General features: G+C 61.6%; 1 protein-coding gene across 3 annotated transcripts in view; it reads right to left on the reverse strand.

The window, feature by feature from the left end:
* The window catches only part of CRAMP1 (cramped chromatin regulator homolog 1), a 50358-nt gene that overhangs the window by 24062 nt on the left and 1439 nt on the right, over positions 1 to 24857 (reverse strand). The window contains exons 1-7 of one of the 3 annotated variants that reach the window (XM_021086821.1): positions 24290 to 24383; positions 23590 to 23936; positions 14208 to 14398; positions 13606 to 13662; positions 9169 to 9322; positions 6128 to 6211; positions 3591 to 3639 (exon numbers count right to left, since the gene is read on the reverse strand). In XM_021086821.1, the coding sequence (XP_020942480.1) occupies positions 3591 to 3639; positions 6128 to 6211; positions 9169 to 9322; positions 13606 to 13662; positions 14208 to 14398; positions 23590 to 23936; positions 24290 to 24309 (902 nt within the window). In that variant the 5' untranslated portion in view covers positions 24310 to 24383. Of the gene's footprint in view, positions 1 to 3590; positions 3640 to 6127; positions 6212 to 9168; positions 9323 to 13605; positions 13663 to 14207; positions 14399 to 23589; positions 23937 to 24289; positions 24384 to 24857 lie in introns of those variants that run through there. The other 2 variants (XM_021086822.1, XM_021086823.1) reach the window with 2 other exon arrangements.

Genomic DNA, 24857 nt, shown 5'->3' on the forward strand with positions numbered 1-24857 from the left:
CCGTTCCGCTGCTGCTCCGTGACTTCCTTTTATTTTTTTTTTTAAAGGGAACGTGAGCAGCCCCTTCTTCACGACTAGAGACGCATTCTGAGGTTACTATCCATGTCCTTTTCTTACATACGGACGCTCCACGAGTGGAGGAGGCCGGCGTGGGCGCAGGCGAGCCCGGGCTCGGCGGTGCCACGTGCAGGCAAACAGCACCCTGACCTCTGCTCAGACGGAACAACGCAGAGGGTCCCACGGGAACCTCCGCAGGTGTCAGGCTGACCAACAGCCCCCAGGAGCCGTGCCGCGTGGGGGTCGGGCTTTCCTTGCTGGGCAGAGACCGAGTGGCTCCCTTGCAAGGTGGATATACCTGAGAAGCGCGTGCCACAGTCTATGCTGCCAGCTGTGACCGAAGGAATGAGATTTAATCTCAGAGCTTTCTTCGATGAATGCACGCCTTCATCTAATACCACAACTGATTAATGAAAAGGACACTGACAGCTGATTGGAAGAGGCCTGCGTGAGAAGCAGGGGCAGGAAGTGAATGCTTTCTGGTCTCGAGTCAAGGGGCACTTTTCCACAGGCACCCCACTAATTTCCCCCCATCTCTGTCTCACTTTTCAGGCTGTTTGCTTTGTTCTTAAAAACCAACGTCTGTTGGCAAAAGGACACACACGACGTCAACAGAACAGAATTCAAACTCTGGAACCAGGAGTGCCCACTGGGGCTCAGCATCAGTGAACCTGACTGGTTTCCATGAGGACACAGGTTTGATGCCTGGCCTCACTCAGTGGGTTAAGGATCCGGTGTTGCTGTGCCTGTGGTGTAGGCCGGCCGCTGCAGCTCTGATTTGACCCCCTGGCCTGGGAACTTCCATATGCTGAGGGTGTGGCCCTAAAAAGACAAAAAAAAAACAAACCTGGACCCAGACCCACAGGGCGGTCAACGATCCTCAGACACAGGTGAAAAAGCAGCAAATGGAGGCAGGAAAGACCTTTCAGTAGACGGCGCGGAAACAACTGGACCCCACGGGCCACAAACTGCACCTTGGCATCAAGCTCACACCCTGTACAAAACGTAACTCACAGGTGATCATGGATTTGAAAGTGAAACCATAAAGACTTCAGGAGAAAACAGAGGGAAAAACTCTGTCACCCTAAGTTCGGTAACGACTTCTCAAATGGGACACTGAAAGTACAACCCATAAAAAAAAAGAGGACAAATGGGACAGCATTAAAGCTGAAAATTCTGCCCCCTGAAGGATGCTGCTAAGGAGACCCACGAGACCACAGACTGGGAGAAAGTTCCAGCCCACGTGCCAGAGGACGGCTGGAGGGCGTATAAAGGTCGCTGGGTGATGAGGGAACAGGCCCAAGTTTGGGAGAGGCATGGCCCCTGGGATGGGCAGGCGCTTGCCACCGCGGCCATCAGGGGGACGCCAGGTCACCGCCGCGGTGGCTCCAGAGGAGAGACTCAAGACCCAGGTGGGGAGCGAGGGAGTACCCGCGTGCCCCTGGCGCCGCCTGGCAGCATCTCACACTCGCCCCGCTTGCCCTCGCCTCCCGGGGGTGTGCACGGGAGGTGAAACAAGCCCCCAGCGGCCAGGGCCGAGGCGCTGACTCGCTGCGAGCAGCCCACGTCCCACACTGGGGTGAGGCCACTGCAGAAGAGCCACGCCTGGACGCCTTTCCACAGCGTGAGCCACTGACCAGGCACCCTCCACGTGACGGCCGCGAGGGGGTCCCACAGAGCTAAAGCGTCCGCCCTGGAAGGCTGTGCACGGGATGATGCCGCCGAGCGCACAGTTTGGGGAAGGCGGGGCTACAGGGGAGCCGAGCTCGGCAGGGGCGGAGCACACGGGGGGGGGGTGCCCGGGGCAGCGCAGGGCATGTGGGGGCGAGGGGCCGTCCTGGCTCTTCACTGGGACTCTGTTAAACTGCTGCGGGTTTGAAAAGGCCACTGTGCAGACCCTAAAAGGTCAGAGGTTGCCAGGGGCTGAGGCAGAGCGCTGGGTGGTGGGAGCACAGGATTTCCAGGGCGAGTGAGGTTACCCTGCAGGATCATGGAAAGGTGGACCCAGCCCACCTTGTTCATCAAAATCCCCAGAAGGCATAACACCCGAGAGCCCTGATCCCGCCCGAGACCCTGGTGACACCAGCTCGTGAACTGTAACCACGCACCACTCAAGACACGTGCAGAGGCGGGCACACGGGAGACCTCCGCGCTCGCACCCGATGTTCCCGCAAGCCTAACCGAGCTCTGAACGACGAAGCCACTAAAACAGGAACCGAACAAAACAGCCAGGGCCAGGCCGTGGGCTCCCTCCCTCTGTCCCCCAACTCCCGACCCAGAGGCTCTGCGCACTCAGTGGAAGCGGCCACCGGGGCGAGCGCTGCTCTTGCACGTGGCGGTGAGACACACAACCTGGCTCCTCCCAGGCGGCCCCCACGCTGGTGGCTGCCCAGACATCAGGCCTGGAGAACAGCGGCCTGCGTTGGAGCGGACGGGGGCTGGAGCCACAGCAGAAATGTGTAGTGTAGCCCCGGCCGGCAGGCACCGAACCCGAGGTTGAGCACCAGGCCAAGGGGCAGCCTGACCTCCAGGACAGCCAGGCTCCAAGCAGCGGGGGTCAGGGGTGGCAGGCGGGTCCCTCTGACAGCGAAGGAGCTCTGGTGGGGTGGGGGAGACAGGGCGACCACCACCTGGGGCCCCACACCGGGGAGAAATCCCACAAGGACAAGCAGGCAGCCGGGGCTGTGCCTTGGAGTCTGATCCAGGGCAGCTGCGAGGGAGGCCTAGGGCCAAGGGGGACACCTGGGCCCACCTGCAGTGCTTCAGGGGCCTGGGGGGCAGGTGCCAGGGGGCGGCCTCAGGGCGAAGTTGGGGGTGCCTCTCCCGGGAAGACAGGCCGGGACACAGGCGCATTCCAGGCTGTGCTGATGCTGGAGTCAAAGCGGACAGGTGGGGGCCAGGCCTGGGATCCTCTACCCAGAAAAGAGAACGGAGGCCCTTGGAGAGTTAACGCCATTGACAGACAGGGTGCAGGGTCGGGAGAGGCTGGGCTCCACGCAGTGGCCAAGAGCAGGGCCAGCTGCCAGGCTAAAGAGCACAGGCCCTCCTCGGGGAGCCGCTGCCCCAGGCACGCCAGGGCTGGGCCTGGCAGCTCTTCCGCAAGGCGAGGCATCTCTGGCACAGAGATCACGGCATCAGGGCTGAGGGGCCCTAGCGGACCTGTGTAACCAGGACAGTGCGCTGCTGGAGGCCAAGAGCCGGGGGCAGAACGGAGGGTGGGACGAGACAGAAGGCACAGTGGGCCGGAGGCGAGAACGGCGTTCAGAGGAAGCGCCGGGAGCCCAAAAAGATGCAACCCGAAGGCCGGGCTTGGGGGGCTTCCAGAAGCCAGAGGAGACTCGACAGCACAGGACGCGCCAGGCCAAGGCGAGAGGCGAGCAGCGGGGTGCCTCACAGAGGGGGTCAGGCTCAACCGCGAGGAGCTCAGGACCCGACGGGCCGACCCAGGGCAGGGCAGACGCCGGCCCGCGTTTGGGGGCCGGGGCTGCAGAGCCCAGGGGCGAGGCGGTGCCTCCCAGCGCGGATCTACTCACCCTGCCTGGATGAGCTCGTTCAGCTTCGTGGCGTTCTTGTCGTCCATGCCTTGAAAGGAAACACACACGCGTGACGCCGAGCGCCAGGCACACAGCCCAACAGGAAGCCCACAGGACTCCCGTCGCTCACGGAATATGCAGGGTCCCCCAGAGCAGGTGACCTACGTTACCTGCAGCCCCGCTCCTGGAGCTCCGACGTGTCACCGCGGCAGAACCCTGGCCCCCTCTGCGCCCACCCGCTGCTGCCTCTGCACAGCCCCTCCGCATCCCCCTCCTGGGGGCCTCTCCTTCTGGGCTCCAGGTCACCCACGCCCCAGGCTCTCAGGCTGCGGAGGGACAGGCTGGGGCCTGCCTCCCTGCCGTCCACCCTCAGGACACGCGGCAAAGAAAGGGAGCAACCGAGTAACAGAGGCCAGGGTGGCAGCGGTGGCGGCGGCGGGGGGGTGGTGGTGGGGGCACGGGGAGAGTCTTTGACCTCCTCTGAGTATTTGGGGAGAGGGAATCACAACAGGCCACAGACACACAGCCAGGCCAAAAACCAAAGACAAGGACAAAACCTCAAAGCAGCCAGAGAAAAACAAGACACCCTCTGCGAAGAAATAGGACACATAAATGGCTGGTGACCATGAAAAAAAGCTATCATCAGATTCTACACCCAACAAAACACCTTCTAGGAATGAAAATAAAACCAATTTTTCAGGTAAAAAAGGACAGGAAGAATTCACAGCAGGCACAGGTGCGCGACAAAGACGGGAAACCCGAAGGCTAGAGGGAGACAGCCAGAGCACCCGACAGCCGGCCACGCGGGAGCCTGAGACGGGGGAGCCAGGCCCACGGTCCTGTGTCCGGCAGACTCGAGGATGGATGGACAGAAGGCCCCTGGGTGGAGCCACAACAACTGGGGTTCAGGTAGCCAGACAGGTGCTGTGCAAGAAACCAGCTTCTGAAAAGAAGCCATGTGAACAAGCTGGCGAGGGCTGCAAACAGCCTAGGGGTCCTTGGCCTGGCGCAAAGGGTGACCTGTCTCTCAATAGCCATCCACTGCCACCAGAAACGAGGCCCTGGTCAGAGTACCGCCCGGCTCACACAGCAGTGGGGACACGAGGGAAGGCAGGTCACAGGACCAGGACCAGGGCAGGGGCACAGCCAACGGCTCAGTCAGAAAACTTGGGTTAACGCGGAGTCCGCTGACCACCTGGGCTCGGACACATGGTCCCCACAGCCCAGAAAGGCTGCCCCTGTGTGCAGGGCACTGCGGACCAGGCTCACCCAGTGAGCTCCCTCCCCACCGCGCTTCACCAGAGGCCGTGACGGGTGTCCTGGCCCGTGGCCCGGGGCGGGCAGGCAGAGTGGGGGCTCCAAGGGAGGCTCCCCGGGTAGAAAGCTCTGAGGCAGCTTGGGGAGCCCTAAGGCGCACGTGTGTGCCTGTGGGCACCTGGGCGCGGTGCCAGCGGCCGAGGAGGACCTACCAGGGGTCGCCAACAGGATCAGGAGCGACAAGAGCTGGAGGGGGGCAGGAAGACAGCCACGTCCAACTGCAGAGGCCGCCTGGGAAGGGAGCCCAGGCGACAGGCCAAGGAGCCAACAAGAGGGGAGGCTGGGCTCCCTCAGGGAGGCCTCAGGCTGGGAGGCTCGGGTGTGGGTCTGGGAGAAGGGCCCAGCACCCAGCCCCACACTCTGCCCAGAAGAGGGAGGAGGGCGACCCCGGGAAGCAGGGCTCCAGGCCCTCAGACCCTCAGAGCAGGAGCTGGGGCTTCGTTCTGGAAGTGCCCGGACTGCAGGACGGGGCGGGGAGCCAGGCCGCCTGTCCCTTCATTCAGAGGCTCTAGGTATTCTGGCCTGTTCCAGGAAGGGTGGGCTGCCCAGGGCTGTCCACCCCGCCTCCCTCCTGCCGAGTCCACACCTGTGCACGGCTGTGACATGTTGGGTGACTAGGATCTTATTTGACCTTCAGAGTGGCCCAGGGCAGGGGGGGCTGTGCCCTTCCAACACACGTGACAGGTAAACAAGCCGCAACTAGGGAGGCAAGGATGCACCCTCTCGCCTGGGCACGGGGAGTGAGAGGCCAGAACATGGGTGCCTCTCCCAGGAGCAGGTGAGAGCACACTCGGAGCCCTGCTGAGGCCGGGCCCAGGCCCCTCAGTGCGGGGACCAGAGAGCCCACAAAGCATGGGCTGTTCTCGGCCAAAGCCCGAGACACTGCAGCTCCAAACGAGTCCCACCCTCCAGTGTCCCGACGGGCGTGGTGGACGTCCAGGGCCCCAGGCACGGGCAGCAGGTCAGGTACAAGCGCGGTGCCCGCGTGATAAATGCCCAACACGCTGGGGCTGCAGGAGAGCATCCTCATTCTTAGGGGACAGAGGCTGGGCGAGGCAGGGCGTGCCCGAATGGGGCAGAGGCACAAACGAGGCCGCGGTCCCTGACCGGCGCATCTAAAGGACAGCACGTGGTCGTTACGTTCCCCTGCAGGTTTCCTGCTCAGGAAAGCGTGGGCAGGACGGAAGGCGGGGGAGCAGGGCCGCGCCGACGGTACTCACAGCCCCCGATCTTCTTGCGCAGCTCCCCGTAGCAGATGAGGCCGTACAGCTCCTGCGAGGACTTCTTCAGGCCGCGGGAGAACACTGCAAACGGGGCGGGCGGAGAGCGTGAGGACCCAGGGCACAGGCGCGGGACAGGCTGTGCGCCTCGGAGCTGGGGTGGTCACGTCAGCGGGACAACAGAGGACGTGGGGACGGGGTGACCTCCGCCGTTTTCCAAATAAGGAGTCAAACGGACACGAAAGAGCCGAGACGGGTTGGAACATGAGTGCAACAGGCAGAGCAACGTCGCCAGGAGGGGACGGCGGGACGTTCCGCGGGGTGGCCCCCCGCAAGGCAGAGGAGGTGCTCGGGATGGTCCCGAGACTCCTCACCCACGGGCCCCCACAGAGCCCATCTGGGCGCCCGAGAGGCAGGCCCGGGGCCAGAGGGCGCAGGGCTGGAAGGCTCGAGACCCCCTTGCTCCTCAGTGACAGAGGGGCTTGATCTGGGAAGGACAAGGATGCCTTCGCCAGCCCTGGCCAGCCTGCCTGTGGCCCCAGCATGCAGGCCTGGCCTTCGGGGAGCGCAGCCCTGAGGGAGGCATTCCCAAGAACGCCAGCCTGAGGTGGGCAGGGCCGGCCTGCACCCAGCAAGGACCTGCCATGTCTCTGACATGAGGGAGGCACCTCATGGGCTTAAAAATTAAAACTCTGTTATTTTGAGTCTTTGCACCGTGTGACCCAAGCCGACCCCAAGTTGGGAGCCAGGCTACAGCAGCCACCCCCCGATGGTCTCAGACAGTGACTGCTGTCACTCGTGTGCCTCGCGGCTGCTTTCTCCCTGGAGGCCCTTCCTCTAAGACCCAAAATTTGGCCGTGCGATAAGAGTAAGAAAAGAAAAAACAGAAGCTCCCATCGTGGCACAGCAGAAACGAATCCGACTAGGAACCATGAGGTCGTGGGTTCGATCCCTGGCCTCACTCAGGGGGTTAAGGATCCAGCATTGCTGTGAGCTGTGGTGTAGGTCGCAGACGCAGCTCGGATCCTACGTTGCTGTGGCTGTGGCTGTGGTGTAGGTCAGCAGCTGTAGCTCCGATGGGACCCCTAGCCTGGGAACCTCCATACGCTGCGGGTGTGGCCCTAAAAAGCAAAAAAAAAAAAAAAAAAAAAGGAAAAAAGAAAAATCAATCAGTAAATAGAAAACTCGGTTCTGAAAAAGTGATCTATACAAGGATTAGGAGCCTTGGACAGGCTCTCAGGAGCCCGGGGCTCCGCTGCTGTCACAGGCGAAGTGTTCCCAGGTCCCCCGAGAGAAAGACCAGAGGTCTCCCAGCCTTGCTGGGGCCCCACTCAGGGACCTTCTTCCATCCGCTCTGCAGTCCACACACCGGCATGGGCTTACAAAGGTGCGGCCCTCATTCAGCCACACTCCGTGAGGGAAGCTGGACACTGACGGCCTGTGGCCTAGGACTCGGCTCACACGGAGCATCCAGAACAGGCAACTCCAGACGGGGGGCGGGGGGCTGCGGCTGCCGGGCCAGGGGAGGGGCTGTGAAATGGCTGGATGTCCTGCAACCCAGTGTGACGGCCAGGGTGGCACCAAGGGGCAGGCGGGCGCCTGGCCTCCTGTGGTCAGGGGGCTGCCACCATCCGGGAGACAAGATCAGGACCGGCTGGAGACCTTGGGGCAGCAGCCGTCAACCCGACAGAACGGAGGCACGTCTTGTGGGGTCACAGCAGCAACGAGGCCACGCGGGCAGGGAGGGGACCTTGCAGAGAGGGGCCAGCCCCAAGGGGGCTGCAGAACCCAGGGCGGGCTCCATCCAAGTTGGGCGAAGGGCTCAAGGCGATGGACGTCTCCAGGAAGGAGGGGCGATTAGGCGGCTGCCCAGAGGGGAGGTGACGAGATAGCCAGGAAAGATGCTGCCTGTCCTCCGGACTTGAGAGAGAAGATGTGACCATGTCACCAGGAACCCAAGGGGCCACGCTGCCTGCAGCCTCGTTGCCCTGGAAGCACGGAACGTGCTCGAGCCAGCTCGGGAATCTCCCACGCCCACGCCAGTAACCAGGCAGCCCCCCAAGGCTCATTTTCACCTTGAAGCGGGCTTTTCAAGACCCGCCAAAGCAGCTGAAGGACCCGCACTCAGAGAATGACTGTCAGAGAGAACGGAACATGCCGCAGCAAGAAACAGAGACAGCCACCGAGCTACCGGCGAGTCTCAGCCAAGGGCAAGCCCAGCCCGCAGACACCCGGACACGGGTGACGACGCCTGAGAAGGGACCAGCACCCGCAGCAGCACCAGCGCGAGGCCCAGCTCAGACCGGGGGACGGCCACAGCACGCTGGCAGCGGGAGCCCACCCACAGGGCCCCGGCGGCGGCGGCGGCAGGCCATCTCCCTGCCCCGACGGGCTGGAGCCGCGCTGCCCGCGTGGCCCCATGCGATGGGAGGCTGCCCGCGGGGCCCCGAGTCCTCCCCCAGGCAGCCCTCGGGTTGTGGGCAGTGCCCTCCACGAGCATCCAGGTCACCCGGGAGGTGCCCACGGGAGGCGTTTCAGCAGGAAGAGAGGAGCGAGGGGACCTCACTGGCCGGAACCTCAGTGGGGCCGTAAGCTCAGCAGGAAGGGGCCCTGCGTGTGGGGCCTCGCCCCGAAATGGACCCGCCCCCAACCCGGCACCCGACCGCCGGGAGCTCCTTCCTGCCTCGGGCAAGGGCAGCCTGGATGGGGGGCAAGGGCAGCCTGGATGGGAGGCGGGCGGCCGCAGACGCCCACCTGCAGGCCAGCCCTCGGCCTCCCAGAACAGTCAGCATCCCGAGACGCTCACGAGGTGCGGGCAGGGACACTGGTGGGATTTTATCTCCACTGTGGAAACCTATCCCAAGAACGTGCTGCACGAACGAAGATGCTCCCGCCCGCGTTCTTCAGACGCGGGGCGTGAATCTGAAGGGAAGGTGCAGGGTGTCAGCTCTGAGCCCCCCGGCTGACCCAGGGCACAGGGAGAACGTGCACTGCCAGAGCGGGAGCCCTGAGCCTCACGGGGGGCGGGGGGGGGCACTCACCGTTGTCGAAGTCGATGTACTTGGTGATCTTGTGCCACGTGCGGTAGTAGAAGTGCCGCACCTGCTCCTTGTTCTTGACCATGCCGGCCGGCTTGCCCTTCTTCCGGTACTTGAGCGCGATGTTGTTCTGAATCGCCTCGAAGTCCTTCCCGTGCTAGAAGACCAAGCCCCCGGGACAAGCACGGGTTACAACCGGCAGTCTGCTCAGGGCCACGCCCGCAGCACAGAGAGGTTCCCAGGCTCGGGGTCGAGTCGGAGCTGTCGCTGCTGCCGGCCTGCAGCACAGCCCCAGCCACGCGGGATCCGGGTCGCGTCTGTGACCTGCACCACGGCGCACAGCCACGCCGGATCCTTAACCCACGGAGCGAGGCTGGGGGGGATCCTGCATCCTCACGCATCCTAGTCGGGTTCTTAACCTACGGAGCCCAAGGGGAGCTCCAGGCAGCCTTCTGTGCGATGAGGACGCTTTCCCCAAAGGGAGAAAGGGGACCACTCTGGTCTGGCTCGTACTTGTGCGTGAACTTCGACCTGGCTTCCCCAACACCTTGGGTTTCAAGGAGAACCACAGATAAAGCAGCAAGAGAAACCCAGGGAGAGACCTGCCACAGCACGCGGACACCGACGGGGCAAGGTCCCTGGCGCAGGAGCAACAAGAAGCGTGTCACCGGGACCAGGGGCTCCATCTCTAGAGGTCTTCAGAGGCTTGAAATGAGACACCTCCGTGAAGACACGTCAGAACACAACACAGGGTGGAGACGCACAGATGCTGAGCGTGCGCACCTGGCATCTTAAAATAAAACAACACATCAGCTCTTCAGAAAGAGCCTCGCCGATTCCAGCCTGTGGAAGCCATTCTCCAGCTGAACAGGGGCAGCAAACGTGAATGAACGCCGATTCGGAGCACAGCACAGGATACGCCCAGAAGACACCCACGGGCCTTCCTTCAACCCTCCACCCAGAGGCTGAGGACATCTTCCACTTTCAAGACGGAATTTGTTTTATTTTAAGATGCCAGGTACACACGCTCACACAGAATTTATGATGCAGGGAAAAGAGTCGCCCTCACAGCTGCCACACGGAGAACCACCTACCGACACGGGCATGGGAAGCAAGCCAGTGAGAAGCACGGGGAAGGACCGGGCGGCAACACACCCCAGTGGCAGTGAGCATCCGTGGCGGCCAGATCCGGGCTTCTAAATCCCACTTTCCAAAAGGACCCAGGCTCCTTGGGAAAACGGCCAATGCCAGGCCTGTGGCAGGGAAACACCAGTGAGTCTGATACATCTCATGGTGCCAGAGCGTGAGGAAGTGCTTCATGCTTAAAAGGAACATCTCAGAGAGAAGGACACAGGAGCCAGCTCGAAGAGGCTTCCAGGGACCAAGTCCAGAAAAACCTGGGCAACAAAATCACAAGGATATGGAGTTCCTGCTGTCGCAGAGTGGGTTAAGGATCCGGCGGTGGTGCAGCTGCGGTGTAGGTTGCAGCTGCAGCTCAGATTCGATCCCTGGCCCAGGAACTTCCGCGTGCTGCATGAGCGGCCATTTAAAAAGAAAAGTGACAAGGGTATGAATATACGGTGACCCACAGTCGAGAATAGGGAAATAACTCAGTCAGCCCATCAATGGAGAAGAGAGAACGCTGCCTTTCACGGTATTTCCAATTACTAAGCACAGCAAGGAGAATGTGCAATCAGACGAGCGAACGCGCCTGGGCAAACGCCAGAGCTGGAGTGACAAGCCCAGGAGAGAATGCACGTCCCAGGTGGGGACCAGAACCTGGGCTTTTCGACTCCTGATGCCACGTCCCCAGAGGACACGGCCGTCTGAATGCTGGTGGCGCCATTAGCAGCCGCCTTCGGGGGTCCCGCTCCTTGTGTGCTTGTTCTACCTCCCAGGAAGGACCGCCACCCTTGGGGGACTCCTCTGCATCTCCAGCACTGCCCCCATTCTAGACTTAGCCGTGACCAGGCAAACAAACGGTGGTGCCCACAGTAGCAACGGCAGAAAAGGCCAAGCAGAAAGGAAGAGGGAACTACACGGAGACGGGCGCCCACTTCGAGACCGCCGGGAAAAGCAGCAGTGTCCACACTGCCGCCACCGGGAGGGCAGGAGGCACCGGCAGCGGGGGGAGGACGCTGGGAAAGTGCAGCCGGGAACACGGGAGGGGACATGGCAAAGCACAGCAGAGGTGAGGCCCCAGCAGCTCTCCCCTCGGGGAGAAAGAAGCACGCAGAAGATGCTGGCGGCGGGGTGGTGAGGCAGGAATCAGGGGCTGTGCGGCAAAGAGGCAGACGTGGGGCTGGGGTGGGGAGCCGGCTAAGGGCTTTGTGACGGGCAGCAGAGGTTGTCAAGGACCAAGAGGATGGCCCACGGGTTCATGCCACCACCTTCGCGCCAGCTCCCTGTCCTGGGGGCCATGACCTCTGCCCCCGGCCACAGGGAGGAGTCTGGGACTAAACCAGCCAAGGTGCGGGGAGGACAGTGGGGAAGGCACTCTCGCCCTGGGGAGCACCTGAAGCAGGAGGGGACGAGCACAGAAACGTCGCCCCGACACACAGGGTGACGCTGTCGGAGTCCCGCATGCGGCCGGGCTCCCGCAGCGCAGTTACGGGAGCGGCTCGACCCCGTCGCCGCTTCCTGGGTGGACGCCACGGAGGCTCCAGCGCTCGTGGTCGCGGCGCCCTAGCAGACCAGCCGCCCATCCAGGCCCCACCAGAGTGGCCCCGCGCTCCGCCAGACACCCGGGAACGTGCCCATGAAGCATGCGCTGAGGGCACCCACGCGCGTGCTCACACCCGCTGAGCTCCATCAACAGTGCCAACAGTGGGAAGCAGTCAGTGACCTGAACAGCGGTGGAGAATTGTGAAGCAAGGATTTCCAGAGACCCCGAGACACCTCGCCAGCAGAAAAGTTACAAGAAGGCTACTCCAACACACTGACTCCCCGGAAGGAAAAAGGGAAGAGCAGGTCACTAGCTGGGAGCTGCACCCCGGCTTTATTTTTTTAGGGCGGCACCCATGGTACATGGAGGTTCCCAGGCTAGGGGTTGAATCGGAGCTGTAGCCGTCAGCCTCCACCACAGCCACAGCCACGCAGGATCTGGGCCGCGTCTGTGCCCTACCCCACAGCTCACGGCAACTCTGGATCCTTAACCCACTGAGCGAGGCCAGGGATCGAACTGCAACCTCGGGGTTCCTAGTCGCATTAGTTTCCGCTGCACCCTGATGCAAACTCCTCCACCCGAGCTTTTAAACAACAACCATGTCCTGCGGGCACTGGGCATCCAAGCAGTTGGGTGGGCGCAGAGCCCACCTTCTCCCCAAGACGCAAGGGACACACCGAACCATGACTGCTTCCAGAAAGATCAGCGATGGCTACCAACTCCAAGAGCACTCCAGGAAGCACGGCCAGCGGGGCCTGGCCCACAGCCACGAGACGGGCACAGCTCCCCAGGAGCAGCTCCCCTCTCTATCCTAGAGCCGACGCGACACAAGGACACACCTGGGCGTGTCTGAATGACTTCACCTCCATGGGGACAAGCCCTATGCGGACACGCCACTCTCTGCTCAGACGGGCGAGACCGGCGGCACCGACACACCAGTCCTGCGGCAGAAAGGGCCGGGCCCAGCCAGACCCCGGGAGGGAGCAGGCCGGTCAGAGGGGCCTCCGCCCACACCGCGGGCCCCCTCCTGCTGGTTTCAGCCCCGAAGCCTCCTTCCCTCGGGAGCTTTGTTTCACAGGCGTGGCTACACCAGTCACCGCAGCTACTGCACCAGGAAAAGCATCAGGCTCGTGGATGGAAGAACCTGGTCCGAGGCTCCACCCCAAAGGGGCTGTCAAACACTCCGGAGTGCCCAGACGGCCGCGGAAGCACTGCTTACCAAGGGACCGGGAAGGAACCGCAGGGTCAGCGACGCGAGGCTGGCCAAGCAAAGCCTGGCCTGAGCGCAAACACTCAGATGCCGAGGCCGCAGGCACAGTGAGAATGGCTGTGCGGTCGGTCACAGGCAGTGCACTCGTGAACTGGCCTGTCCACGCCTTCCAATAAAACCTTATTTCCAAACGCAGGCAGCGAGCCTGGGCCTTCGCTGTCTCCGCCTGCAGAGGAACACTTATAGGCTTGAAAAAACCCTGGGCAAGAAGTGCCCGTGCTGGCTTAGCAGTTAATGAACCCGACGAGTATCCACGAGGATGCGGGCTTGATGCCCGGCCTCACCCAGTGGGTTAAGGATCTGGCGTTGCTGTGAGCTGAGGTGTCGGTCGCAGATGTGGCTTGGATCCTGCATGGCTGTGGCTGTGGTGTAGGCCTGCAGCTGCAGCTCTGATGCAATCCCCTAGCCTGGGAGCTCCCACACGCCGCAGGTGCGGCCCTAAAAAGATAAGAAAATACACACACATACCAGGCAAAAGAACCAGGAAAGGTCATGAAACACGCACCTGCCAGGGCTGGCAAAGGGCATTCAGCGTCACTATGGAGACCTGAACAAGCAAAACCTGGGAAGCAAAACCAGCCAGTGAGGAGCAGGGCTGGATCACAGCCGGGGGACAGGGCGGCTTTATGCGAAGGACTCTCCACTGTCCCGGCAGCCATGATGTGCCAGGGGTGTGCTGGCTGCTCTGACAGATGTGGCAAGTGCCTCCTTGCCCCTGCCTCTCAGGGACACCCTCCCGAGTCGAGGGGGAGGCCCGGGGAGGGGCACCACTGCCCGACCAAGAAGGGGTTTGAGAAAACCCTGGGAGAGGAGGAAAAGCAGCAGACAAAGACCCTTCCTAGGAGCGCCCTGGTGGTCAGCAGGTTAAAGGTACGGTGTGGTCACTGGTGTGGCTCAAGGTGCCGCTGTGACATGGGTTCGATCCCAGCCCGAGGACTTTCGCAGGCCACGGGGGTGGCCAGAAGAAAGAAGAGCAGCGCAGAACGACACGTGCTAACAGCCGCCTCAGCGGGACGGGCCGACAGCCACGGGAGGAGGTCAGGCCCGCGGTCAGCGGGCAAAGGGCCGCGAGGAGGCTGGCGCTGGGCGGGTCCCGCGGGCACTCACCTCGTACAGCCCCTCAAAGAAGGTGTTCTTGTCCTCGGTGCTCCACGACTCCCACTGCCGCCGCACTTTCTTGCCCTCCTCCTTCTCGCCGCCCGAAGACCCGAGGCTCCGGGAGGAGGCGCGGGAGCCCCCGGCGGGGGCAGGCGGGCCCCCTGACCCGTTCCCAGCCGAGGATGCGCCGCCGTCAGCTCCTTCAGGAGAAAGGAGACGGTGATGTATCCTAGGGAGCAGTCCCGCCCAGGCCCCACGACAGCACGTCAGCCCTGGGGACCCAGCCCCAGCCACAGGCCGTTCCGTAAGGGACATGGTCCCGACTCGCCCGTGTCCCCAGGGAGGGGAGAAAGGGGCCGTGCGGCTCTGCCGAGCGCGGGACACAGCCCGCCAGAGGCACACGCTCCCTCTGCTCCTCGAGCCCAAGCCCCGCAGCACATGCACAGCGCTGCTCTTTCCCGAAGGAGGTGTGGGGTGAAATGATTATTTCTTTCCAGTAAATTTAACGTCAAACTCAAGAAGACATTTCAGTGTGTGCAAGACACTGCCTCCTGCGAGATGTGATGACCACAGGACACCTCAGCGGCTTCAAGGAGCCTTAAACTTTCTCTTGATCCATTTGCACCAGCAAAATCTGCTGTTCTCAGGGACCCACGACCCACGGCCGCTCTTTTTTTTTTTGTCTTTTTGCTATTTCTTGGGCCGCTCCCGCGGCATATGGAGGTTCCCAGGCTAGGGGTCTAATCGGAGCCGTAGCCACCAGCCTACACCAGAGCCACAGCAACGCAGAATCTGAGCTGCATCTGCAACCTACACCACAGCTCACGGCAACGCCAGATCGTTAACCCACTGAACAACGGCAGGGACCGAACCTGCAACCTCATGGTTCCTAGTCAGATTCGTTAACCACTGCGCCACGACGGGAACTCCCCCCACGGCTGCTCTTGAAGCACCCATTCCTCAGCTCGAGATGAGCTCTGGAGGAGATCCGGCTGAGGTGCAATGGGATTGGCCGTGTCTTGGGAGCACTGGGTCCAGGTTCGATCCGCAACACAGTGGGTGAAGGATCGGGCATTGCCGGAGCTATGGCTTAGGTCGTGACTGTGGCTCCGATTCGATCCCTGGCAGGGGAGCTCCGTGTGCTGCCGTGGGACGGCCAAAAAAGAACAGCAACAACAAAGACGGGCCCTGAGAACCACCAAGGTGGGAGCACACGCAGTCCAGCCAGGGGGCTTCCATGCCAGCCCTGGACACGGGCTCAGGAGAGCAGAGGTGAAGGTGTCAGACAGAGAAGGTCGTGACCTGAGGCGATCTGGCCATCCCGCCCCGCCTCGAGGGAACAGGGAGGGGACGGGATGCCCAGGCAGCCGGAGATAAGCAGCCCGCCATGCACAGAACCGCAGGGCCATGACAGTGAGGGGTCCTCACCCCAAACGCAGGTGAAAAAAGGATCGTGAAAGCGAGGTGTTCTGGAATCCTCTGGCGGCTTGGCGGGAAAGGGTCTGGGGTTGTCACGGCAGCAGCCTAGGCAGCTGCGGCAGCGTGGGTGTGATCCCTGGCCCGGGGAACTTCCACGTGCCACCAGTGCGGCCCAACGAAAAAGTTTTAAAAGGCAAAAGCTGGAGTTCCCATCGTGGCGCAGTGGTTAACGAATCCGACTGGGAACCACTGGGTTGTGGGTTTGATCCCTGGCCTCGCTCAGTGGGTTAAGGATCCCGAGTTGCCATGAGCTGTGGTGTAGGGCACAGACGCGGCTCGGACCCTGCGTTGCTGTGGCTGTGGTGTAGGCAGGCAGCTGCAGCTCTGATTCAACCCTGGCCTGGGGGAAACTTCCATAAGCCACAGGGGTGGCCCTTAAAAAAAAAAAAAAAAAAAGCTAAAGCAATGCAGATTATGGTAAAATATTTTCCTAATGAGCTAATCAGGAGCTTTGCCATCCACTTCCTGGTCCCATCTGGTTCCTACCCACCCAGCAACCAAGTGTAGCCTGGGGGCTGAGCATCACGAGAAAATAAAAATCCTGAGAAACAAAAGAAATGAAATCTAGAAGTCTGGAGTTCCCACCGTGGCTCAGCAGTCAACGAACTCAACTAGTATCCATGAGGACACGAGTTCCATCCCTGGCCTCACTCAGTGGGTTAAGGATCCTGCGTTGCTGTGGCTGGGATGTAGGCCGGCACCTGCAGCTCAGATTCAACCCCTGGCCTGAGAACCTCCATATGCTGGGGGGCAGCCCTCAAAAGCAAGAAAAGAAAATTGAAATTAAAAGCCCCAGTTCCTCAGTCCCACCCGTCACACAGCGTCTGCATGTAGCCAGTGGGCTACTGTGCTGGACAACACAGGACTTTGCTCCCACTGCACAAAGCCCCATGGGCCAGCGCAAAATCGCATACAGTCAAGCCTAAAGCCCCACCTGTGGCAGCGGCTCCCTCCCTCCATCGGGCACGGCAGGAACGGCACCAGCCCTCTGTGTGCTGCAGCGCAGGCTCCGCACATGACCCTCACCAGACCAGAGCAGACCAGACCGTGACCTCGTCCCTGAGCCTCCACTTCTGCGATGGCTTCCACAGGTGTGGCAACCTGCGGCACATCTTCAGGGATCATCGGTCTCTCCCCGTTTTAGTAAGTCAGTCAGAGAAGCTTTGTGGGAGCCAGGGTGCGCGTGCCATTTAAAACTGAGTCCCTGCGGTGCTGCGGTGGGTTGAGAATCCGACTATGGCAGCTCGGGTAGCTGCAAAGGCACAGGTTTGATCCCCGGCCGGATACAGTGGGTTAAAGGAGGCGGCACTGCCTCAGCTGCAGCAGAGGCTGTCGCTGCAGCTTGGATTCAATCCCCAGCCCGGGAACTTCCATGTGCCAAGGGCGCAGCCATTAAAAAACCAGTAAATGATAAACTGCACTGTCAGACACCCGAAGGCCTGGTGGATTTGGAGCCCCCAACTCCCGCTGTGCCCTCATCTGAGGCAGGGCTGCCTGACAAAGGATGTCAGAGTCGCTTTCAACCTCGGGTGAGCTCTCCTTTCCCAAAACAAGGGCCTCTTGCGAGCGCACCGGCCCAGGCTTATTACCCTGGTGGCCCTCAAGAGAACAGCGTGTGCGTTGCTGAGAATCCCACGAGGCGGGCATCCTGCTGGCCAGCAAATGGCACCGGCTCAAGTGCTGCGGACCCGAGACAAGGAGACAAAGGGCTTCCACGCGAAGGAGACCAGGTGGACAGGACACCCCAAGCCAGCAACGTGAAGGACAGTACAACAGCTGATGCTGGGGACAACAGCGGCTCTGGGGGGGGGCGAGAGGCAGCGCCCCCTCCACGGGCCAGAGGTCCACTGCAGAGACGCCCAGCCTCTCCCGCTCACGGGGGAAATTAAAGCCAAATGAGTGTTCAACAGCGAGAACAGGGAGTTCCCTGGCGGCGCTGCAGGTCAGGGATCTGGCATTGTCACCTCAGTGGCTGGGGTTTGATCCCTGGCCCGGGAACGTCCACATGCTGTGGGCGTGGCCAGAAAAGAAAAACAGAAAGAAGACAAATCACCCTCACACCCCAGACCCGGGCGCCGTCCTCCCAGAACACATGACAGGGTGACGGCTGCCACCTGGGTCACGGCTGTGTCTATGTTCATTACGCACAGAGCCACGAGAATCAGAGGCTGCAGGGCCCTCGATCCCAACGGCCCCTCAGTCCATGACAGATGAGGAAACAGAGGGGCCACGGGCCAGTGAGTCGCAGGCGGCAGGACTCTGGAGGACGGGACCTCTAGAAACAAAACTCTGTGACTTAATTTGGCTGGAACTGGAAGACGCCGCCACCGTCCCTGTCTCCACACGCCGCCAGTCCTGGAGCTTTCCTCTGGACGTGGTGACCCTCCATCCGAGGGTAACCATGAAACCCCAGGGTGGCAGGAAACGAGGCCAACTTGAGAGCTTCAGAAATGTCCATCCCGGCGGGAGAGGCCAGCGGGCCTCCCGACTTCACCCGCTGCCAGTCCAGCTGATGCAGGCGTCTTCGGGCCTGCCCGCCCCCCCGGAGGGCCCCCGGCATGTGAGCGCACAGGCTGAGATGGCACACACGCTGGCCCCACTCGTCACCCTTGGGTCACAGCACGCCGCCGTCGAGACAGGAAGTGCCAGGCCAAGGCTCCTGGAGGTGACACACGCCATCCGAGTCACACGCCGGAACCGCCAGATGTAGCTAAGGGGACACCAGCTCCAGCAGGGCCACAGAGAGGGGAGGACATCAGCAAGCCGATTCTGGTAAGAGTGTCACCCATCAGATGAACCCAGACGCCCCCGTCCGTCGTCAGCTGTGCCCGCTGCAGCTCGGTTTCACCGCAGGAGGCGACCCAGCCTCCCTCCCACACACTCCTCGTCCAGCCCATCTCGAAAGAGCCCCCATCCTGGGTCCCGGGCTCCACAGCGTCCTCCTCCCGTATCTGAAGCTGGCCTGGAAGCTCGTGGTCCCAGGACACGCCCAGCCCAGCGCAGCCCGGGCCTCCGGGCCTCCGGGCGCCTCCGGGCCCCCTCCACTGAGACCAGGGCCGGCCTCCTCCGAGGCGTCAGCCCACTGCTGCCAGCAAAGCAAAGGCGCTCTCCGTGAAATGAGGTGGAGGCTTCCAAATGGTTTTCCGCAGGAAATTCCAGACATCCCCGCTAAGCCATGAAGCCCTGGGAAGGTCTTCTCCTGGCATTTCACATGCAGTCCTTGGTGCTAAGAGCCCCGCAGCTGCCTCACGGGATCAAGGCTCCACCACAGCACCGACTCCGACACCGCTGGTCTTTCCACTTGGGACTCCGCTGTATGCACATCATCCAGGACAAGACGCAACGTCCCAGAGGAAATGAACATCCTCAGGCTCGCGTGGAGGCTCGAGACAATTCCAGACGCTCAGGAGGCACCAGTCAATGAAGCGTGACCTGAAGATGAGCTCGGCCGGCAAACCAAACTCATCTGCTGTCCACACTGCCTCCCCACGTCTCTGACGCGGAGCAAACGCCACCGGCACAGCTCTGAACTGAATGGCCCCCCAGAACCTCCAGATCACAGGCGTATTCCTCCCATCCGGCCCAGTTCCACGGTGGTGTCTTGGAAGCGGCCCTGACCGTGTGTGCACAGGGCTGCGGGTCAGGACCAGGACCAGGTGTCGTGGTCGGGAGCGTCTTGCCCGCCACGCGGCTCCAGGCCCGGCTTGGCGTTGTTTCCTGGATGGGCCGTGGCATAGGCGCCTCTCCAGTCTCTGAGTTCTGGGTGATCAGGCACATCCCCCGGCCCCGGTGCCTGCAGAGCAAGGCCAACAGACCGCGGCACAGAGGGGGAGCGGCGCCAGGCCAGCCACGCACGCCGGCTCCCCGCGCCCCGAGCAGAGCCCGGCGGAGAGAAGCGCGCCCAATTCCAGGCACCACCGGCCACAGGGGACCCAAGTCCGCCCTCGCCCCGCACAGTGGACGCCTCTGCCCCGAGTCAGGTGAGTGCAGCTGAAGCACCTGTTTGCAAAGTTGGGGACAGCCCTCCGCCCGCAGCAGCGGCTCTGGGTGGAAAAGCGAGGTCGCCCAAGGGCTGGTACGCCCTTCTTGCCGGCAGGACACCGTGGCCCAGAGGACGCCCACAGCAGGGCGAGGTAGCTCATGAGGCGCCTTTCAAAAACACCTAGAAGCTGCAGTTCCCGTCGGGACTTGGTGGAAACGAGTCTGACTGGCATCCATGAAGACACAGGGTCGATGCCCGGCCTCGCTGACTGGGTTAAGGATCCCGCGTTGCTGTGGCTGTGGTATAGGCCGGCAGCTGCAGCTCCAATTCGACCCCTAGCCTGGGAACCTCCAGATGCCATGGGTGCAGCCTGAAAAAGACAACAAACAAACAAACAAACAAAAACACCTAGAAGCTACCGTCGGCCCAAAAAGGATGCAAAATACGGACTTTCTGTGCGCAGCTCATGGCCAGCTCAGCACGCGCACGCGCGGTCACACCAGGGATGTCACCCGTGGTGGAGCCGGTGCGTTTTCTGACTCTGCCCCCTGCCGCCCCCCCCCCAAGTTCTGACAAGGGCAAGCCCGGGACCCCTACCCTCCCCCCGCCTGGCCCGCCTGTCAGACTCCTGGCCTCACGCGTCCTCCCCACGAGAAGCACCGGGAGTCTGTGGGCTGGTCACTCCCACGGGGCTTCACGCAGGGCTCCCCGTGGTGAGGCGGGCACCCGCGCTGCCCCCACTGAGAAGCACTCATTTGCCCACCACCGCCCAGATGGTGAACTGGCCAGGTGAGGAAGGCCCCGGGAGCCCTGTCTCCCGGCCTGTGTTCTACAGGTTGCCAACTCAGCCTCGAGCGTGTCCCTGGGCAGCACAGTAGGGCCAGAGGAGCATCTGTTGTGGCATCACGCAGATCCACTGGCTGCTGACCTGCAGCTGACCTTCTGGTCAAGTGGAGCGGGTTATTTAAACAGCAAACCTCAGTGTCTGCACCCACATAAATGCAAGGTAACAGAGATGCAAGATGCCTGGCACAGGGATGAGAAACCTGAGCTACCTTCCCTCGCTCAACTCAAAAAGAACTCAGGGAGTTCCCGTCGTGGCTCAGCAGAACAGAACCCAACTAGTATCCATGAGAAGGTCGGGTCCACCACTGCCCGCTCAGTGAGTTAAGGATCCGGTGCTGCTGTGGCTGTGGTGTGGGCCGGCAGCTGTAGCTCTGATTCAACCCCTAGCCTGGAAACTTTCACATGCAGCAGCTGCAGCCCTAAAGAGCAAAAGAAAAAAAAAAGAATTTGGGAGTTCCCCAGGGGTTCTGCAGGTTAAGGATCCAGCGCTGTCCCTACTGTGGTTCAGGTTACAGCTGTGTCTCGGGTGTAATCTATAGCCTGGAAACTTCTGCATGCTGCAGGTGTGGCCAAAAGAAAAAAAAAAAAAAAATCCAAAAGAATTTGACTCAGCCCTGAACCACAAAAAGAATAATTTTTCATTTAAGTTGGCAAGAGTCTATTATAAAGAAAGAAAATATAGTTGTGCGAGGAAAAAAAAGAGAAGAAAGTCCTTCCCCCAAAAGCCTTTTCCTCCCAAACCTGCAGCAAAGTTCTCCAACCATTAGGATGGAGCCTGGAAGGCTCACCACTGGAGGTAAGACAAACACTCCTCGAGGCATCTTTTTCGGAAGGCCACAGACATGCTGTCGCATGTAGGCCAGGACGGAGCAGCGGCTGCCCTGACCGTGCGGGGGGGGGGGGGGGGGGGGTCCTGGGCGTGGTGAACAACAGCCGAGGGGGCCCCACCAGGAGGCCCAAGGCCAGGAGAGGGCCAGGTTCTGCGAAGCGAGGCCTCATGCCTTCTGCACCTCTCCCGGACACCGTCCCGGGGCAGCCTCATCGTTCGCATGGAGAACCAGCTGCTCTCGACAAAAGGAAAACACACCCGCCACGAGAAGCACAAATTCCACCAAACCTCCACTCTACTAATGGAAAGTGGATTGCTGCTCCAAGCCACACCTTGGGCAAGAACCAAGAACAGATCTGAGGCCAGGCTGATCCAGGAACCCTTCTCCATCTGGGCCTGGCTCAACTGCAAACAGAAGCAAACCTCCCCTTGCCCGACTGCCACGATTCTAACGGAAGTTTTAGCATCACGTCTGCTCACATACAGGTGGCCATGGACGGGGGCAGGTTCACACCGGCACCTCGTTGCACCCCAGCAGCCGCACGTGGACAAAGTAGAGCGAGCCTGCGGCCCTCCTCTCAGAGCTGTGGATGCTGCTGCTCTGACGGAAAAGCAGGTGCGAGAGATCAGGTGAGCAGGCCGAGGTCAGAGGGCCAGGGGCAGCCGGGAACCCGCCTGGACTCCAGAGCCCGGCTTCTGAAACCACAAACCCTCGAAGGCACCCCAGGAGCTTACACGTGATGACCCAGACATATCTGCAACCAGGAGTAAAAAAACTATCTTTTACAAAACAAGTAGCGCCAGTAAAACAAATTAACACTTTCCTAACTGATCAGCAACTTTTGCACAAAATCAGCTTCCTTAAGGCAAGTTTCAACTTTTTTTTTTTTTTTTCCTTTTCAGGGCCGCATCTGCAGCATATGGAAGCTCCCAGGCCAGGGGTTGAATGGGAGCTGCAGCGGCCGCCTACACCACAGTCGCAGCCACGCCAGATCTGAGCCTTGTCTTTGATCTACACTGCAGCTCACAGCAATGCCGGAGCCCTAACCTACTGAGCGGGGCCATGATCAAACCCGAGTCCTCATGGATGCTATATTCATTACCACTGTGCCACCACGGGAACTCCACGTTTTAGCTTCCGAAGCATACAAAATTACTTTATGCTTCCATCTTCAAGTAAGTATACTTACACCGAGAGTCATTACCCAAAAAATGAGGTGGGCCACGATTTCAGAGGCCAGTCCTGCTCGGCCAAAATGAGGCAGGAGTGGCATGCAGCACAGATCTCCAAAGTGGGCACCCCACCAGCTCCTGTGGGCACCCCGCCTCACAATTATCAGGACCATCTAGTAAACTGAAACCGCCATTTGTCATGGAACTAAGTGATAGGTTTCTGCCTGTGACACTCACCAGAAAATGGTGTTATATTTGCTATCTATAAAAATGCTCCAACCCTGACCTGAAATGATGACCTGAAACCTGAAAAGGATGCTATGAACAGGTCACCTATCCAATTTAGAAAAAACAAAAAGGGTGAAATATAAGTAGACACAAGCAGACAACAATGGAAGACCACATCAGGAACAAAGCGGACATGTGGTTTTCTCGGCATCCTGGCAGGGACCCTTGTAAAGCCCCCAAATTCTCGGTGACCAGGACAAACACTGTAGACCGCAGCTCCTTTACCCCAGGCCACAGCTGCTCTCACCACGTCCTACACCAGGGGAGACGCCTTCCCAGCACCCAAGGAAATCTTGGCTCAACTGCCAAGGTCCACGTCTTGATGCCCTTCGTGTTTTTGAGCCCCGCGTGTGCGCACATGTGCTGGGGGCGCGGAGCTCCCGTCAGACCCTTCAGCATCCACCCCTGGCTCCTTAGCCATCTTTCTCCGAATGCGTTTCAGGAGCCCGTTCCTTCCTTCGCTGTGTTTCCACCAGATGATGTCTGGGAAAGAGATACCGCAGCAGGTATTTCCTCTCCCCAATCCTCAACTGTTGTCTGCCTGGAAAGCAGCCTACCAGATAAATCATCAAGGGTTCTTCCAGGGGAGACCCAGCCTTCAGGAATCCATGCATTGGCCCAGAGAGAGAACACTCATTTCCTCTGAACACAGTTGAAACACAGAAGGAAACGGCCTCTCTGGGGGAGGAAGGGGGCAGGTGCCCCTCCAAAGGGCCGCCCAGAGCCGGCGTGGGGGGACAAGCGCGGGGGCGGGGAGCGGGGTGCAGACCCTGCAAGGGGCCGGGGTCCCCTACCTTTGCCGCGGGGCGCTGAGCCGCCGGCGCCGCTGCTCCCCCCGGCGCAGGACGAGTCCTTCCTGAGCCTCTTGCTCTGCGGCCTCACGCTGGACCTGAGGAAGTGGTGCTGGTCCTGGGGGCCGGCGGGCGGGGGGGACGGGGCCTGCGGGCCGCCCGCGGGGGCCTGGGGGCCGTCGCCGCCGTCGCGGGGGGTCTTGCCGTCCCTCTTTGTGCCGCCGCCGTCCTCCGCCGCGTCCGCGCCGCCGGGCCCCTCTCCCTCCAGCGAGTCCTCATCGGCCGACCTCTTGCCCAGCCTCTTGAGCCCTTCCTCCCCGCCGGCGCCGTCTCCCAACTTCACTGTCATCCTGGCCGGGAAGGGGGACAGGGGCCCGGGTGAGGCGCGCGGCCCGCAGCCTGCGAAGTTTGGCCGCACGATCCCCTCTCAACATGGCCGCCGTTGTTTGTTCCAGTCCCTCCCGCGGCCCGCCCGCCGCGCGGCCCGGGGCCCGAGCCCGCCGCGGCCGCCCCCGGCCCCGGCCCGGCCCCCGCGCCCGGCGCCCCCGGGACGCCCCGGCCCGGGGCTCGGCGGCGGGCGACGGAGGCGGCGGCGGCGGGCGGCCGCGACCGCACGGCCCTGCACGCGGCGCCCCGGCCCCCGGGTCGGGCCGGGGGGCCGGGGGCCGGGGGCGCCGGCGTCCCGGGGCCCCGAGCCACCTACCCCGCGGACCCGCGGCTCATGGCCTGCGCGGCGGACAGCCTGCGCGCCGGCCTCGCTCCCCGCGCCGCCTGGGCCAGCCGGGCCTCGGCGCCCGCGCCCCGCGACCCCACCCGTCCCCGCCCCCCCCCGCGCCCGAAACGCGCGGGGCTCCGGGCACCTGCCCTGCACGCCGGCCCCCAACGTTGGCCCCGGAGTGGGGTCGAGGGGCCCGGAACCAGCCGGGCAGAGGAGAGGCGCAGGCTCGGCAGGGAACTCCATGGTGGCCCGCGGCTGCCGGTCCGCCTGCTTATCTTAAAACAGACATAAAGCATAATAAGCTCGGGGTTTCTGGGAATCTTGCTTCCAAGGGTGGGAAATGTATGCTGGGGGATTTATGAATGAAAACTGCTTTTGCAACAAAGGAGCCTGTTGCGCGGAGCTGGTTGGAGCCAACCCTAAGAGGGACAGCCCAGCTACGGCCCCGTCCAAATGAAAAAACGGACAGTAAGAATTGTGTTAAAAGTCCAGGTGACCATGAATAAAAATCGTGCCTTAACGCTGTTACTCTCTGCTGTGAGAAATGCCAGCA

The sequence above is a fragment of the Sus scrofa genome, chromosome 3 (assembly GCF_000003025.6).
Source record: "Sus scrofa isolate TJ Tabasco breed Duroc chromosome 3, Sscrofa11.1, whole genome shotgun sequence".
In the NCBI taxonomy this organism is placed as follows: domain Eukaryota; kingdom Metazoa; phylum Chordata; class Mammalia; order Artiodactyla; family Suidae; genus Sus; species Sus scrofa.